Source organism: Neofelis nebulosa, chromosome X (assembly GCF_028018385.1).
Source record: "Neofelis nebulosa isolate mNeoNeb1 chromosome X, mNeoNeb1.pri, whole genome shotgun sequence".
NCBI classification, from domain to species: domain Eukaryota; kingdom Metazoa; phylum Chordata; class Mammalia; order Carnivora; family Felidae; genus Neofelis; species Neofelis nebulosa.
This window is the reverse complement of record NC_080800.1, coordinates 123,557,481-123,572,755: the sequence shown is the minus strand read 5'-3', so window position 1 is coordinate 123,572,755 and position 15,275 is coordinate 123,557,481. Positions and strand designations below refer to the sequence as shown.

Below are 15,275 nucleotides of genomic sequence, written 5' to 3'. Positions count from 1 at the left end.
GGGGCCTGGCACCCTGGGGCATTTGGGGTAACACTGGGAGCCCCCATGAGGATGGTTCTTGGGGACGTACTGCCTGTGAGAGGCAGAGGGAGCAGGGACAAAGAGTGTGACAGGGAGTGAGGACAGGAGCTTGTGAGAGACACATACATTACCCAGACCTACAAGGAACGCTCCGCAAGAAGCAGAAGGGGCCTCTGTGAGCCAGTGGGCCAAGAGCAGGGCTTTTGAGTCAAGGCTGTTTTTAGCACCCGTCTGACCGGCAGGCTGGGGAGGTCAGCGTCCACCCCTGCCCGTCTTTACTGTCACAGCAATCAAGAATGGTGGGTGGGGGCGTCCTCTTAGAGCACTTCAGGCTCTATTGGACAGGACAGGCCTGCCTCAGTGTTCCAGCCTCCCTCGGCCCCCAGAGTGTGCCATCATCCTGGAACATTCTGTACCTCCAGGATAGGATATAAAAGTCTCCCAGCCAGTTTGGAGGGTAGATGTGATGTATTCAGTTTCTGCAACGATCTACAAATGATCACAAGCAGTGCTTCGGCTCTGCTCTCAGAGCTCACGGCAGGGGCGTCCTGGCTAGCTTCCTCGCTGCCTCTGCGGAGGCGTGCTTTCGTGTGCACCCCCTGCCACCTCCTGGGAGAGGCACAGGTCCCAGCCCTCCGAGTAAGGTTCTCTTCCGAATGAGGCCCGACCGTAAGCCAAATTCCTATTAAGCTCTGTGGAAGCCACTTTTTTGCTGTGAGGGGGTGGCTCCAGCATGGAGTGACAGCAGTCCCTGCTGTTTCTGTGCAGTTTAAATCGGAAACAACCAGCCGCCAAGCCGCGTGCCACAAATGCCAGCAGGGAGGGGGTAGGAGGGGACCGGAGCGGGAGGGGGGGGGGGTGGTGGTGGGCTGGGCCGGCAGGTGCTGACCGCGAGGGCCGCTCTGGGCCTCCAGGGGGCGGGGCTCCGGAAGGGGTGGAGCTCGGCGGGGGGTGGGACCGCGGGGCAAAGCTGTGGCAGTAACTTCCCGTCCACAGCGGTCCCGACCCTGAAGCCAAGTTCTGCGCCCCGTCGCCCCCGCCCCCGCCCCCGGGCGCGCTGAGCTGCTCCCGCCCCACACTCCGGAGGAACAGGGTTGGATTTAGCCTAGGCTTTGGGGGAGGAGGAGGTGGAGGGGAGGCGGGAAGGCCCTCCTCTCCCGGGTTGTCTTCGTGAAGTGACAGGACTTCTCTCCCGTGCATTAGACTGCCTCAGCGGACCCCCCCCCAACTCGCCGCCCTACATGGGTGTCCCTTAAGTGGGAAGAATACAGATCTTTAATTGGGTCTGTCACCCTCTCAGGGGTGAGAGGATAGTGGTGCAGAGGGTCTACATTGGCAGTGGGAGTCTCCCCCTGCCCCTTGCCCCCTGCCCCCAGTGCACTTGGTTCAGTGGCCTCGGCTTCCTTCTCTGGAAAATGAAGGGCTGCAGTGAAAAATAACGTGCTTCTGTGCTGTGATGCAGACTGATGGCAGAGGCAAACTTTTTACCCCTCGCCCGGGGCAGGGCCTGCCCGGTGCACAAGGCACGTGTAGACTCTGAAAGAACCAAAGACACCAACAGGCTTAGCTGCCATGGCTTTGTAAGTACTGAATGCTCCCTTGAAAATTGAAAACATAGAGGCACTTTTCTCCTGGATGTTTATTACAGAACAAAGAAAAAACACACTGGCTTGAAACAGACGCCAGATTTCAAATGTAAAGGTGAAATAGGAGGTGGCAATTAAAATGTGATTACACAGAGTCTGGACACTGAGAAAAAGTTTACAGAACACGTGTGGGTTTTCTATAACAGACATTTAAATATACATGACAATAATTGCAGATAAAAACCATCAAAGACAAACCCCAAATCAACTATTAATGTTTACAGACTCCCCCCCCCCCCCCGCCCCAACCACAGACCATACATGAAAACAAATACTGAAAGGCTTTAAACCAGGTACATCTGATCTCCACCCTGCAAGGTGCCACTGGAGAAGCGTGAACCTGGGGGTTTCTCTGTCTGAATGATAAACGGAGAACACTCTAGATCCTCAAGGTGGACAGCGCAGCCAGTGTTCAGCTCACAGGCTCTCTTTTCACCCCTCCCAAATCTACAGAACTCTTAGCCTCCTGGCAAATTTCCTCTGCGGGGCACTTGTAAAGCTTCTGCTGTAATATGCGCATCAGGAAAGAGCCAGGGGAGACCCAACAGGTTTGCGAAAAGAGTTTAAGAGTTTAAGAATCACACAAGACGATATAATTTTTAGTGAAAATGGCAATAAATGGCCAAGGGGTTTCTACTTGGCATTTGTCAGTTTGTACAATGCCTCTTGGTCACATCCACACCTGCCATTACATCAAAACCATAAGCAACAACCACCTGGCTTCTAAGGTAGTGCTGGGGCTTAACAACCAGCTTAACAAGGTAGCGCTGGGGCAAAGAACACAGCCTGCATATTTGCAACAATGTATAGAAAACACAAACAATGCATAATAAACACAACTCTACTGAAACAAAAGCCGTCACTTTATTTACAAAGTCACAAAATGAAGTATAAATACTTCTGTCATTAACGTTTACGAAAACCATTTACAAAATTTTCAAATATGTACAGGTAGCTTGAAAAATCACCAGCTTTCCATTTTGTCACAGGTAGAGACAGGGATGAGCACAGGCTGATGCCACTCAAAGTGTGATGAGGAAACAACTGTGTGGCTGTGGGGGTGGCTGTGAATTTGCTATGGGTCCACGCCACTGCCTAAAGTGGTGGCAGCGCGGGGTTTTCCACGGGCACTTAAAGCCCCCCCGCGCTCTGGGCGGCAGCATCGTGGGCGGCGGCGTGCTCTTCCAAAATGTCGTCGATGAGCCTCAGGTCGCACACCCAGCCTTCCTCTGGGCTTGCGCTGGGGCCCTTCAACAGAGCTTCGATGAAATCCGCCTCACTACAGTCAGGCGGTGAGATCAGAACATTTAGTTGGGGCTGGGACTGGGGCTGGGGCTGGGGCTGGGGCTGGGGCAGAAAGTCATAGGGTGGCAGCTCAGGGGGGTTGCCCATTCTGGGGAATGGACCTGGGGACTGGCTGGCAGCGACGGCAGAGGCGGCGGCGGTGGCGGCGGCGGCGGCGGCAGCCATGTAGCTTGGCGGCTCGATGCCCTGTATGGGACTCATGGGACCAAAGCTGGCCATTCCCTGCTGGAGGGATTTGGTGGCATTGAGCGCAGGCACGGGACCCTGCACCGGGCTCTGGCCGAGGCTCTGGTTGCCTAGCGGGTTGAAGCTGGGGTCAACCAGAGCCGCACTCACTTTATGGCCCGGCCTGCCTCCTGGGGTCACCTGATTGGGGGGCGCAATTGCCTGATGCGGTGGAAATGTCGGGGCTACCATGGGAACTCTTGCGGGCGCCTTGGTGAAGATGGAGTTGCTATCAAAATGCTGCTGGATGCTATTATCTACACGGCTCAAGGCTGGTTCCCTTGAGACCGCTGTGGTCACAGCTGCCGCCGCCGCCCATGCAGCATTGTTGAACACTGCGGGCATTCTTGGCACACAGGGCTGTCTGAGCTGGTGGGGGCTCGGGGGCTGGCTACTCAGGGGCCTGGGACAGAACCCAGGCAGGGGCACTCTTGAGGGAGTGGCCTTGGGAATCTGCAGACAACGACAGACAGAACCGAGGCTACTTAGGGGGTTCTGGCCCAGGTGCACGGGTACGGGAAACAGGGGGCCGGAGTTGAAAATTCCTTGCTGCTTGCCCGGAGTCGGTGAGATCGCGCCCATGCCTTCATGGCTCTGGTGCCTGGTGGGTGGGATCATTCCTGGACTCAGATTGTTCTGAAGGAGCCCAGCTCTGGGTGGCATCATAGGCTGGTTGGATGGGGGGCTTGCGTCAGTCTGGTTACACTTGGACGTGACTTGTTCTTGGACGGCTACAGAAAGGGAGAAGTGGCGGTCAGTTCCACAGTCACCTTCAACTTGGGCTGCAGCTGCCGCTGGGGAGCTACTGGCCCGGCACTGATTTCTTGCTTTCTGCACTCAGCTCCTCAACTCTTCTTAACTCCCCTTCTTCCTCCACCCTCAGCTCTCCCCACGCACACACCGACATACGATCCCACTGGACTGAAAATGCCAGCTTCTCGGTCTGTCTTTTCAGGTAGATGGTAAGCTCCACAAGGCCAGGGTCCGGGTCTGGTTTTATACTCAGCACTCCGTACACAGGCGTGGCCCTGCACACGCCTTGACAGTGGTCCACCCCTTGCCTCTGGCCTTCCTGGAACTTGTCTGTCCTATTACTGCAGCTGAAGTATGGCCTGACATGCTACTCCAGCTTGGGCAGGGCGGACATTCGGCTGGTGTCAGGCCCAAAGGAACAGGGGTTTTTGCTGGAGAATGGAGGCAGCGCTGGGCTAAAACCAGGTGAGGGCATTCTTGGCCCAGCCCAGTGTCGCTCCGCTGGCTGCTAAGTATTGTTTCACACCCATCTCCCCAGCTAGTGTGAAAGTTCCACGAAGTGGAGACCATGCCTGTCTTTTTTGTTAAGGACTGTATCCGTGGCCAATAAATGTTGAGCCCATTCAGAGCTGCCGAGGTAGGGAAGGGACCCCTGCTATGTGTGCAGGCTCTGGGAACCCCCGCCACAGACTCTTTGAGGAAGAGTGTCCTCAACCCCTGTCCCACTGCCCACACCTGAGGGATGGCTCAGGAATGATTAGAGTGGAAGGTCACTCCAGCAGTGGCTGGGGTGGTGGTGGTTGGGGGGCAGGGACAGCTGCATGCTAGTTAACTGAGTTGCAGACCTCCCCTTTCTCCCTCAGGAGTTTCAGAAACACTGACAGTAACGGCTTACTCTGGAGTGAATTGTTCCCCCTCCCCCGCCCCCCACTCCGCCTGCCCCTTTGGAACAATGACCTTAACTGCTTACCTTGAAACTGACTCATCTGTTGGGCAATATATGCACTCCGCTGTTCAGGGGTCATTGCCATAAGACCTGATCTCTGCTTCTCTTGCTAAACAGAAGATGAAAAAGATGTGTTAGATAGCGGCTACCAAGAAACTCGGCCTTGGGATTGCTGCATGGGGGCCCAGGACTTGGCTTTGGTGTAGCAGAAAGCATGAGTGAACACATCAACACACACTTGCATGCATGCCCCACCCTCCCACGCAAAACTCCACAGGTATAAACAAAAGTAGGATTCTGCACCTGGGTTAAAAAATCAACTGTGACAGCATAGGATGGGGGCGGGAGAGACAGAGCTTAACAGCAACAGCACACAGAGAAAAGATTCAGGCATTTTGGATGTCCTTCTGCTCAGGATGGGCCAGCAGTGAGATGTGGTCACCAAAAGAGCAAATGTAACATTACGCTGCATTAATAGAAGCAGAGTATGTAGAAGGAGGGAGGTGACAGTCCTACACTCCTCTGCCTTGGCCAGACCATGTCTACAGTGCTGACAACAGTCTTGGCAGGCCAGCCTCAAGGAGACCCAGACGAACTGGCTATATTCTGAGGACACTAAGCGATAGGGGTAGGGCTCGGACCTGGAACCACGCAGACAAGGAATGGCTAAGCAAACCAGGGACGCCGTGGCTGGGGCAGAGCAGACTCTGGGCTATGTGGTGGTGGGTACCCCGCTTCTGCAGGGCTGTCACGGGGAAAGGGCTCAGGCTCCTTCTGGGTGGTCCTGGCATGAACGGCAGGATGATCACATGGTCAGATAAATGCATTGTCTGCCACCCAGAGTAGCCAGTTACTGCCAACTTCCGCATTCTCCCGCCTGCATGTCATTCTCCCGCCTGCCTGTAGGATGGGTAATTGGGACAAGCTTCCTGTCTCCCTCTCAGGGGACGGATGGTGGGCTGGGGCAGGAGCCGAGCTTCAGGGCCGCAGTCTCAGCACTGAGTCTCAGTGGCCCAAGGAGACAGCAGAGAACCAGATGAGGGGCCAGGGGCACGACTTACCCAGAGACCCTCAGCCATTTGGTTCCAGGTGGTGACTGGGACCCAGATCTCACCCACTGCCCTCTCTCTCCCCTTCTCGGGAAGCCTGCTCCACAGTGTGTTGGCAACCAAGGCAGCTCCCACCCCTTAGCCCATGTTTTGAGCTGCAACCCCCTCCCCAGATGCCAGAGGACTTGACCTACAACATGGGCTGCCCAGCAGGGCCTGCTTTTCTGCACCCAGTGGGGCTGGCGCTTGGGAGAGTGCTGGGCTCCCAGCCTGGCGGCAGAGGACAGACACAAGGCACTGGGCAGACCATGCCAGAAGCGATTTCACCATCCTGCAGTTAGCCTGCTTCCTGTCTGGGCTCTTGTCCTCCTCCACCGGGGCAGCTGGATGTGGGCGGTGGGGGGCCACTCCTGGGGCTGCCCATGGAGCTGCCCTCTTCCTGCTAGAGTATGGGGCACCCAGGGCCAGCCCACGCGTGCTCACTGTGCTGAGCCGCCCGCACCCTTCTTTCATATCATTGCAGTTAGGGATCTGGCCCCCGAGTAGCATGGGGGTCACGTGGCTGCCCGAGGCAGGAAGCAGGGCATCGAAGCCAGGCTCTGCCTGCCACACTGGGGGCAGGCAGGCTTTCTGAAGGCAGGCCTTTCACCCTGGGCCGGCACTTTCACTTCTGCTCTTCCCTTCCATCCTTATACCAGCGGCCAAGATCTGGGCAGAAGATCCACAGCCCCCCGGTTACTAATGTGACATGTGAGGCTCAGAGAGGTTAAATGCCATGCCCAACGTGATATGGCTAGGAAGTGCCGTGTGTCTCAACAGCAGACCTGGTGCTCTGGCCTCTCCAGCCCATTGCTTCTGGGGACCGGCTGCTTCTGGGGTCCGGTTCCTGTGGCTGGCTGGGTCAACACCCACCCTAAATCCATTTCCACTGTTTGCCCCATTAGTTGCCTCAAAGAACGCAGTTGTACAAGGGGTGGGGGTGGGGGCCAGGGGGCAGGTGGAAGAATATAGAGCGCAACTGAAGAAAAAGCCAGGGAAGGGCAGAAGAGTCCAAAGGGAAGGAGGTAGAGAGGAAAGACACCCATGGGGCAAGGGGTGGAGAAACTGGTTGGTGTTGGCCAGATGAAAGAGAATGCTTCTTGAGCAGTCCGGCGTTACAAGGACCACGGGACAGTGCCCAGTGTTCATCCAAGGAAGCAGAAAATCCGGACCTTCCCGAGTTTAAGGGCAAATCTGGTCAGCGGCATGGCTACAAAAACTCTCAAGTTCACATAGCACGGTGACACCCAGCCTGTGGGGCTGGGCCTCTGGCATCCTGGGACACAGACATCAAGCAGGAGTCTCTTCAGTGGCCTGGGGCCTCCAGAGGCCAAGGCAGCCCTCTGCTCCTGGCCTGGTCCTGTTGGCCCTGGCAGAGGAGGCCTCCCTGGGAGGCTGCTTCCTTTGTTTTGCAGACGGAGGCCCCCATCCTTTGTTCTGAATCAATGTGCTCCAAAGATAAGCCCCAAGAAAACAGTTGTTGCCTTTTGACACTGACAATTGGAATCGTTGGAAAATGGAGAAAACAGGAAATGACAAATGTTTTCAGTGACCAGGAGGAAGTGATGGCTGAAAGTTGCTGCTTAGTGACAGACACTTGTGAATGATGGCCCAGGCAACCTGTGGCTTTTCATAAGCATGGTTCTGGAGAAGGTCATCAAATGACTCATTTTTCTAGTGCCGCAGTTGTGGTGGTATCCTATTGTGCCAGGTGACACTGACAGAGCAGTGTCAGGTGAGTGCTGTGTGAGCCTAGCTGTGCTTTCCTCACGGAGAGAGAGAGAGAGAGAGAGCAAAAGGCTGGCCTGAACCCCACCACTGTCCCCTGGCACAGCCCAGCCTCACACAGTGTCCCCCACCAGCAGGCCAGGCCAGACGCTGTGTCAACCTCACCCTTCAGCCACTGCAGGTGAGTGTGTCCTATAAGGCCCAGTGCAACCACCTGGACGCTTCCTCACCACTGCAGGGAAAGTGGTTGCCAGATTCAATCACTTAATCAGAGGGACTCTAAACTGGATGGGGGATGCGGGAGAGAAGGAAGAGCAAAGGACCAGCAGGACTCACGGACAAAAGCCTATAAAGGGTTTCTGGATTTCAGCCAGATTCAGACTGAGGTTACTGTCCCCAGGACCCTGCAGGAGGAGAGCATTCTGACTCAGAAGGGGATTCCAAAGGAATAGCTCCAGGGGGATGGCAGGGAATGGGCCCAAAGCCTGTTTTGTAGAGCACATTGAGGGTGAGAAGGAGTGGGGGAGAGGGAAAAGGGGAGATCTTTTTCTGCTTTTAGGTAACTAGGCCTCCTTTCCAAGCAGACCCGCCCCCTGAGTGTCCCCACAGGGAGCCAGCCTGCCTGGCCGCTGAAGGCACTCAGCTACCTTAAAGGTTCAAAGGTTAATGAGTTCTACTGTGTAGGTTTGTTTGTTTATTACTCCACTAGGAAAATCACCTTCTGTTGTAGTTTCTGGAAGCTAGATTTGGAAACAACTCACCCACCTTTTGACTTTTCTTTTGAAATGACAGGAAGACAGCTTTCTGCCTGGAAACTATAAAATCAAGATCAGAATTCTTGGGACTCTCACTCCCATGGGGGTGGGGTCCCCTGATACCCATGGGCTCTGGCTCGTCATGGCCGATGGATGAAGGCAGTCAGATACTTCCATCGGGAGCCCTGTTTTGAGGGGATGTTGACTCTTTTCGGCTATAATCCTCCTCAGTGTCCTTCGAAACCACAGGGGCTTTTTCCTACAGTGAATGACAAATGAGGTTCATAGTTTGCTGGTCCCTCCTAACTCTCAGAACCCGTGACTCAGTTTCTCCAGAAGGCCTCTCCGTGGACCGCTAAGGCCAAGATCTGGGGAGCGGGGGATTGCCGAACACCTGTTCTTTTGAGTTGCCTTTGCTCAATGCCCTTCCTGGCCCAGAGTGCACGCAGTGACATGTGGGCCTCAGTGGCTCTGGAGCCCCCAGCATGAACATGCCCAAGGACCGTATGGGAACACAAGGTTTACTTAGCAGCTCGGTTAGTCCCTTTGTCAATCAGCGGACAAACACTTCTTGTGGGCTAGCGCTGGGCTTCTCATTCTTCCGGAGCTTATAGTGGAGGGGGAAACTGACAAGATACAAGTCAATCAGTCAAGGAAGATCACTTCAGATGGTGACACGTCTTCTAAAGAAGATAACGACAGAGTGAAGGGATCAAGAGTGGGTGGGCACGGCAGAAACCTTGGGTCAGGGCATGGGACCCTGAGGGTAAATCAGAGCCTGCCACACTATTCTCTAAGACAGGTGAAGCCTGGGGCAGCAGTGGTCTTCTAGGGTCTTTCTGTGCCCCTCCCGGCCCTTGGCATTCCTACGCCAGAGACCTCCCCCAATGGAGACGCTGCTGCTTTTGGGTCGGAACCCATCTGAGGCTGTCATTGGGGGCTTCACAAAATCAATGCCACCAAAAGCCAACAGCAGAGAGCTGTAGCTCAGGTTTTTCACTCTCCGGTTTTCTGTCTTTGCACTTGATCTCCAACTGCATGAACTCTATTCTGACTCCTCCTCCGTCTTGGTGGTTTCAGGGCTGCCTGGTCCCGGAAGGGCTTGGCCTCAATGCTGGGAACAATCCTGGGGCAGAGGAAACAAACGTCTTTGCAGCTCACCTTTCTTCTTCCCCTATGGTGCCTGTGTCCTCCGTCTCACACTGAGTCTGGCCTTCCTGAGTCATGGGCTGAGCTGGCAAGGCTCTGTCCCTCAAAGCCCCCCAGGAGGGTCCAACTTCCAGAGCTTCTTAGGAAAGATTTGGGGGCCAAGCGTCTGCCTGGTCCTCCACTGCTTGGTGGAAGGTGTTGCCTCGGGAAGAGACATAATAAGGTAGGGGCTAGGAATTTGAGGCAAGCTAGCTGGGATCCTCTTCAATGTTTGACTTCTGAGGGAAGGGAAAGGCAGGGAAGACTAGGGTGGAACAGTGACATCCTGAGTGGACCATATCCTCATCCATTTTTGCTAATTCTGTTTTCCTGGTGGTTTTGTGCTGGACGTGATTTCTCAGGTTTCAGCTGAAGAGCGAAGGGCTGAGGAACACAGTGACTCTGAGAGCACACACAGAAAAGAGGGAAAGAGGCAGGAATCAATAGACCTTGAGCAAAAGGCACTGCTTGTTCTTCCCGGCTGGGGCTGGCAGGATAAGGAGAACAAGGCTGTACCTACCAAAGCAGAACTTCCATTAAAGGCCAGAATCCCGGCGCCCTTTCAGCTTGATGACCATCTTCTGATCACTATCACTTAGCAAATGCTCATTTCGCCAGTTTTTTTTTTTCCTACAGATAGGGCAGATGTCCTGTGCACACTGATATTTTATGTACCAGAACAACATTTCCACGACCCAAACGATACGCCCTGCAAAGGCCCGCTCTGGCTGGCATCCACCATCTTGCTCCCACCACGGCTAATGTGACTCTTTGAGCGGTTCCTTCTAGGCTGCAGGGGATGGTCCAAACTCACAGCCATTGTGGACAGGCTTGGCTTGGCTTCCTTCTGCCTGCTCTCCTCCGGCTGCCAGTCCTCCAGTGAGGTGATCCAACTTCCCACTTTTAGGGCGCACGAGTCTGGAGTGGGGTCAGAGAACACCGTGGGGTGCAGAGTCCACAGCAGATCACTGGCAGGAGAGGCAGTTCCTGGGTACCCGCTAGGCACAGAGCAGGCAGGTAATGGAGGGTATCCAGAGGTGCAGAAGCAGAGTCCCTGTCCCCCTTGGACTCACAGTCTGGCCGCAGGGACAGACAGGCAAGGAAAGACCCAGGGTGCTGGAAGGCGTACCACAGGGAGGGAGTAATTGCAACCAGGGCAACCCCCACTCATTTCCCTGGAGGTGAGGCTCAGGCGCCTGGAGCACTCTGCTTGCTTGGGTGGTCTCTTTGCCAAAGATGGGCTGGGACACAGTAGAGAAAGCACTAGAAATCCCTCATAGGTGTACAAGAGCTTTATGGGCTGTCACCTCCTGTGTTCCTCCCAACAACCCTGTGAGGCAGGCGGGCAGGCTGAGCAGGGGACTGCGCCCCAGTTGACAGATGAGAAAGCGAGGCTCGGGGGAAGTGACTTACCTACAGCGTCGCAGCTAGGCAGTAGTGGAGCAGGCACCTGCCTCCAGGCCTTCGGATCCCAGCCGCCCCAGGGCGCTGCCTCTGAGGTGCTGTACGAGGAGGTGACTCGGGCCAGCTCATGAGCAAAGGAGCTGCCGGGCAGGAAGGACTCACTCCCCAGGGCCTGGCAGGATGGGGGCTGTCGCCCGAGGCTGACCTGGGGGGGCCTGGCTTCCCCAAGCTTGCAGGCTTTGTCTACATGAGTCTACAACAACCGATTGAACAATCCATCAGCTGTTTGGCCACAAAATGGTCCTGACTGATCTTGTCACTGCCATGACCGCCTGCCTAGCTGGGTCCTATGAGTGTGGTGCTTATACACACCACCTGGTCTGGGGCCACAAAACCAAACTGCTTTGCGCTCTTAATTGTCATGGGTCACAAACTCCTTTGAGAATCCATTAAAAGCTATGGTCTCTCTCCACAGAAAAAGCACTCCCAGTGGTGTTTCCCCTTTCTCGGCCCACCAACATTTTACATATAATTTCAGGGGTTTTCTGGACACTTAATACCCATCCAAGGATCTCAGTTAAGGATCCCCTGCCTTGATCAGTCATTGTTTTGTTGGAAACGGGAGGAAAGCTAGGTCACATAAGCTGGTTCATCGGCAATGACCTTGACCAATCCCGATCCCTCCCATCCCTTTACCGCCCCCCACCCACCCAACAGAGCACACAGTTCTAAACTGGTTTGTAGGTTTGTGTGTGTAGAAATGCTGAGGAATCTGCAAAACCAAATGGTGAGTGCAAAACCAAACAGTTAAGTGTAAATCCCACAACAGCCAAGTCCTGAACTCTAGCCCTCATTGCACTTCACCTTACCAGGGCCCTGAGGTTTTGGGACTTGTGTGTGTGTGTGTGTGGGGGGGGGGACCTTTCCTTTCTGTCATGTTTTAGATGACAGGGATTTCACCAGAACTGAACATATGACCCGATTCTTTCAGCTAACAGCAATTTAAAAACTTCACACTTGATAACCGTGTCAGAGAACATTTCAAGACTCAAATGAGCTGCTGATATAGCCCTGACATCCTGATGAACACACCGAGTGCTTGACACAGCCTCTTCACTCTCGTGCTGTAACACCTGGGCTGGGAAGCACGATCTGTGTCTCCTGTTACCCCGGTAGAAAGGGAAAGCTTCATCCCCCAAACTAAGCTAACCAGCTGGAATCAATTCAATTCACTGCAATAAACACTTACTAAGCACCTACTGTGCACGGGTCTGTGCCATGGACAGTAGGCCAGTAGATATTTGGATGTATCATTTGAAATAACACTAAACATCGCCACCTGATTTTATTGAGCATTTGCTATGCACCAGGCACTGACCCAAGTGCTTTCAATATTCAGTCTCACTCGGTCCTTTAAAGAGCTGTCTCTGAGGCAGGAACTACTATTGTCCTTATTTCACAGATGAAGATGCTGAGGCCCAGAAAGGTTAACTAAGTTGCCCAAAGTCACACAGCTAGTTAGGAGCAGAGCAGGATGCAAACTCAGGTTCGCCTGGTTCCCAAGCCCACACGTAGTTTGCCGTGGTGTGTGTGTGTTCAGTCATTAGCTTACGAAACGCAAAATGCGTTTTGAAATGTAGAAACTATTCAAATGCAGCATTTAGAAAAGTTCAAAGTTTTACAAGGGTGGTCCAGACAAATTCTTAAGAACAAATTATAGACTTCAGGAGGGGACTGGGAAGACATTCTAACTACCTGGAGAGTTTCAGAGAGTACACCCGTCCCCCAGACAGATACAAAACCAAAAAAAAAAAAAAAAAACCCAAAACAAACAAACAAAAAAACAACACAAAATATCCTTAGCAAGTAAAGTCCATGCACTTGGGAAAGAAAAGCTCTTCACCATCTGATGGTGTACCCACCGCGCAGGGCCCAGTGTCCCTCCTCATGGGGCGGTTCACTCGTAGGGAGCTCAGCTCCCTGGCCATCTGTGGCTCCGGTTTTTCAAGCTTCAGTTTGTCCTTGGAGCAAGGTCATCAGTACGTAAGCAGAGAGGTCGCTTTCTACAGCTGACAATTCTTAGTGCCCGCACGTCTAGCTCCTTGATAATTTTACACACTATTTTATAGCCACATTGGAGTTTTTACAACGCCCAAATGCAAATATTACTAGACTTCTGATTACTCACCCACTCCATGACGACACAACTGAAAAGCAATGAATAGGGCTTATTTGTAGGGAACTGAAGCATTTTAAGCTTTTGCTCAGGAATCCCTGGTAGCTTCATGTGACTTGTAGGATATTAGTGATGGGTCAAGAAACAGGACCCCCCATCAGTGTTAACATACGCTTGCAGTGCCTCAGTAGTTTATCAGGCAGAAAAAACTGCAGATGGCACATGGAAATTACCAGCGGCGGAAGATGCCCCAAAAGTGTGGGCAGTTCTATTTCGGCAGCAATTGGGAGTGGGCCTGGAGCCATTCATTCGAGTGGAGCAGAATGGGAGCAGGCACTTGGCGGACCAATGCAATCCCCAGTTGGAAAACAAAACACATAAAATACATGAGATTCAATCTTGACTGTGACTGACTAGCTTTATAGCTGATGCTCATGTGTCTCCTCTGTTTTATTTGGTTTGGAAAGAAACCCTGCTTATCACATACCCTGTAAGCGTGAGGCCTAAGTTTCAAAGAAATGGTGGTTAGGGACATTTCAATTCCTTGAAGTTTCCAAACATAAGGTAAAGCCATCGCTTTCTTTGGAATCACTGAAAATCTGAGAAAAGCTAGTCAATGAACAATTGGTGGGCACAGTCACTAGCTCTTAGACTGGCTGGTTCCACGTGACTCCAGATCTCAGAGAATTAGACCACAGGTGGATAGTGTCTGAGAGTAGTGCCCAATTTCACAGAACTCACAACCATTCAGTTCCCTGGATCCTGAGGTTTCCATGGTTGCAAGAGAGCCTGCTGGACTGAGGTTGGCCAAAGGTCCCTCCCCCTGAAAAATCCTCCAATGGCTCGCAGCTGCCTGGAGATGCAAGCGCATCCTGTTAAATTCTGCTCTTAGGGCTGTCCACAACCTTGGCCTCCTGTCGTCTTGGCAGTCAGGTTTCCTGTCCCATGGTGTCATGTACCCTATCCTCCAGTCATGGCAAAATCTCCTTTGAGCTCATCAGATCTCTCCAGACAGGCTGCCATGTGTGTTCAGCCCTCTGAGCTTGTGCCCTTTGATTCACCCAGCCTGGAATTCCTTTTCCCCAAGTTTTCACTCTGGGAATCCTACATGTCCTTCGAGATCCAGCCCCTCCACCCTGAGAATTCTGCCTCTCCTTCAGCCTAGCTCCTGTGGCTGAACACCTGTGGCTGACTGAACATCCTTGCTGGACCAGGTCTTAATTATCTCTGAATCCCTCTGGTGCCCAGGCAGTGCCTGTGCCTTTGCCAGGGGCTCAGCAAATACTCAAAGTCCAAATGACCTTGCTTTGTTATGAACTTGGCGTGATGTCCCAGGTGCTTGGGAGATGGTAATCTGGTGAGAACCGTGCTGGCCTCTTTTTGGGATGAACCTTACTGACAAACAGAGCCTTGACCCTCACTGAAGCACATCTACTCATCCTTTTTCAACACTGTCATGTTAATAAAACCCATCCAAAGAACAGAGAGGAATCATAACCGCACCATAAAAATAACATCAGCTAACATATTTACTGGGCACACACTGTGTGCTGGGCACTGAACTCTGCATACATGCAGTTGAGACTGTGGCTAGTTTACAAGACAAAGAAGTAGAGACATGTTTACCCAGGGCACACAGTGGCAAGGAAGGGTACAGACCCGGATCTGATTTACAGCGTGGCTAAAACCCAAGCAACTCCTGGGTCTGGAAGTACAGAGGCTCCTTCTCTGCACATGAAGAGGAACAGTAAGGTATCCTCTTTCGTTTACAGTGGAGTAACTGCACCTCGTTGGCTATTCTGTGACATCATTGTAGCTCACATGGGCTCTGGGACATGGAGTGAAGGTTATGACTAACCCCTGTAGACATTCAGCTACTTTGCAAGAAGCGGATGGGTGTTCTAACTCTATAAATTATTGGCTAGATTATATATTGGTCCAGTCTTCTCCACCATGGGGATTCAGAAGGAAGTATATGTGTACTCACAAGGTTATAGCTGTGTACTATAATTCCACCAGCTTCCGGGAGCTTGCGGATTT

At 53.1% G+C, this 15,275-nt stretch overlaps 1 protein-coding gene across 5 annotated transcripts in view; it reads right to left on the bottom strand.

Annotated features, from left to right (window-relative positions):
• Window positions 1-1,642: 1,642 nt before the first annotated feature.
• The window catches only part of MAMLD1 (mastermind like domain containing 1), a 123,567-nt gene continuing 109,934 nt past the window's right edge, over window positions 1,643-15,275 (bottom strand). For 4 of the 5 annotated variants that reach the window (XM_058714718.1, XM_058714719.1, XM_058714717.1 and 1 more), the window contains 2 exons: window positions 4,921-5,005; window positions 1,643-3,928 (listed from right to left, as the gene is read on the bottom strand). In XM_058714718.1, the coding sequence (XP_058570701.1) occupies window positions 2,799-3,928; window positions 4,921-5,005 (1,215 nt within the window). In that variant the 3' untranslated portion in view covers window positions 1,643-2,798. Of the gene's footprint in view, window positions 3,929-4,920; window positions 5,006-11,068; window positions 11,313-15,275 lie in introns of all 5 variants that reach the window. The other variant, XM_058714721.1, reaches the window with a different exon arrangement.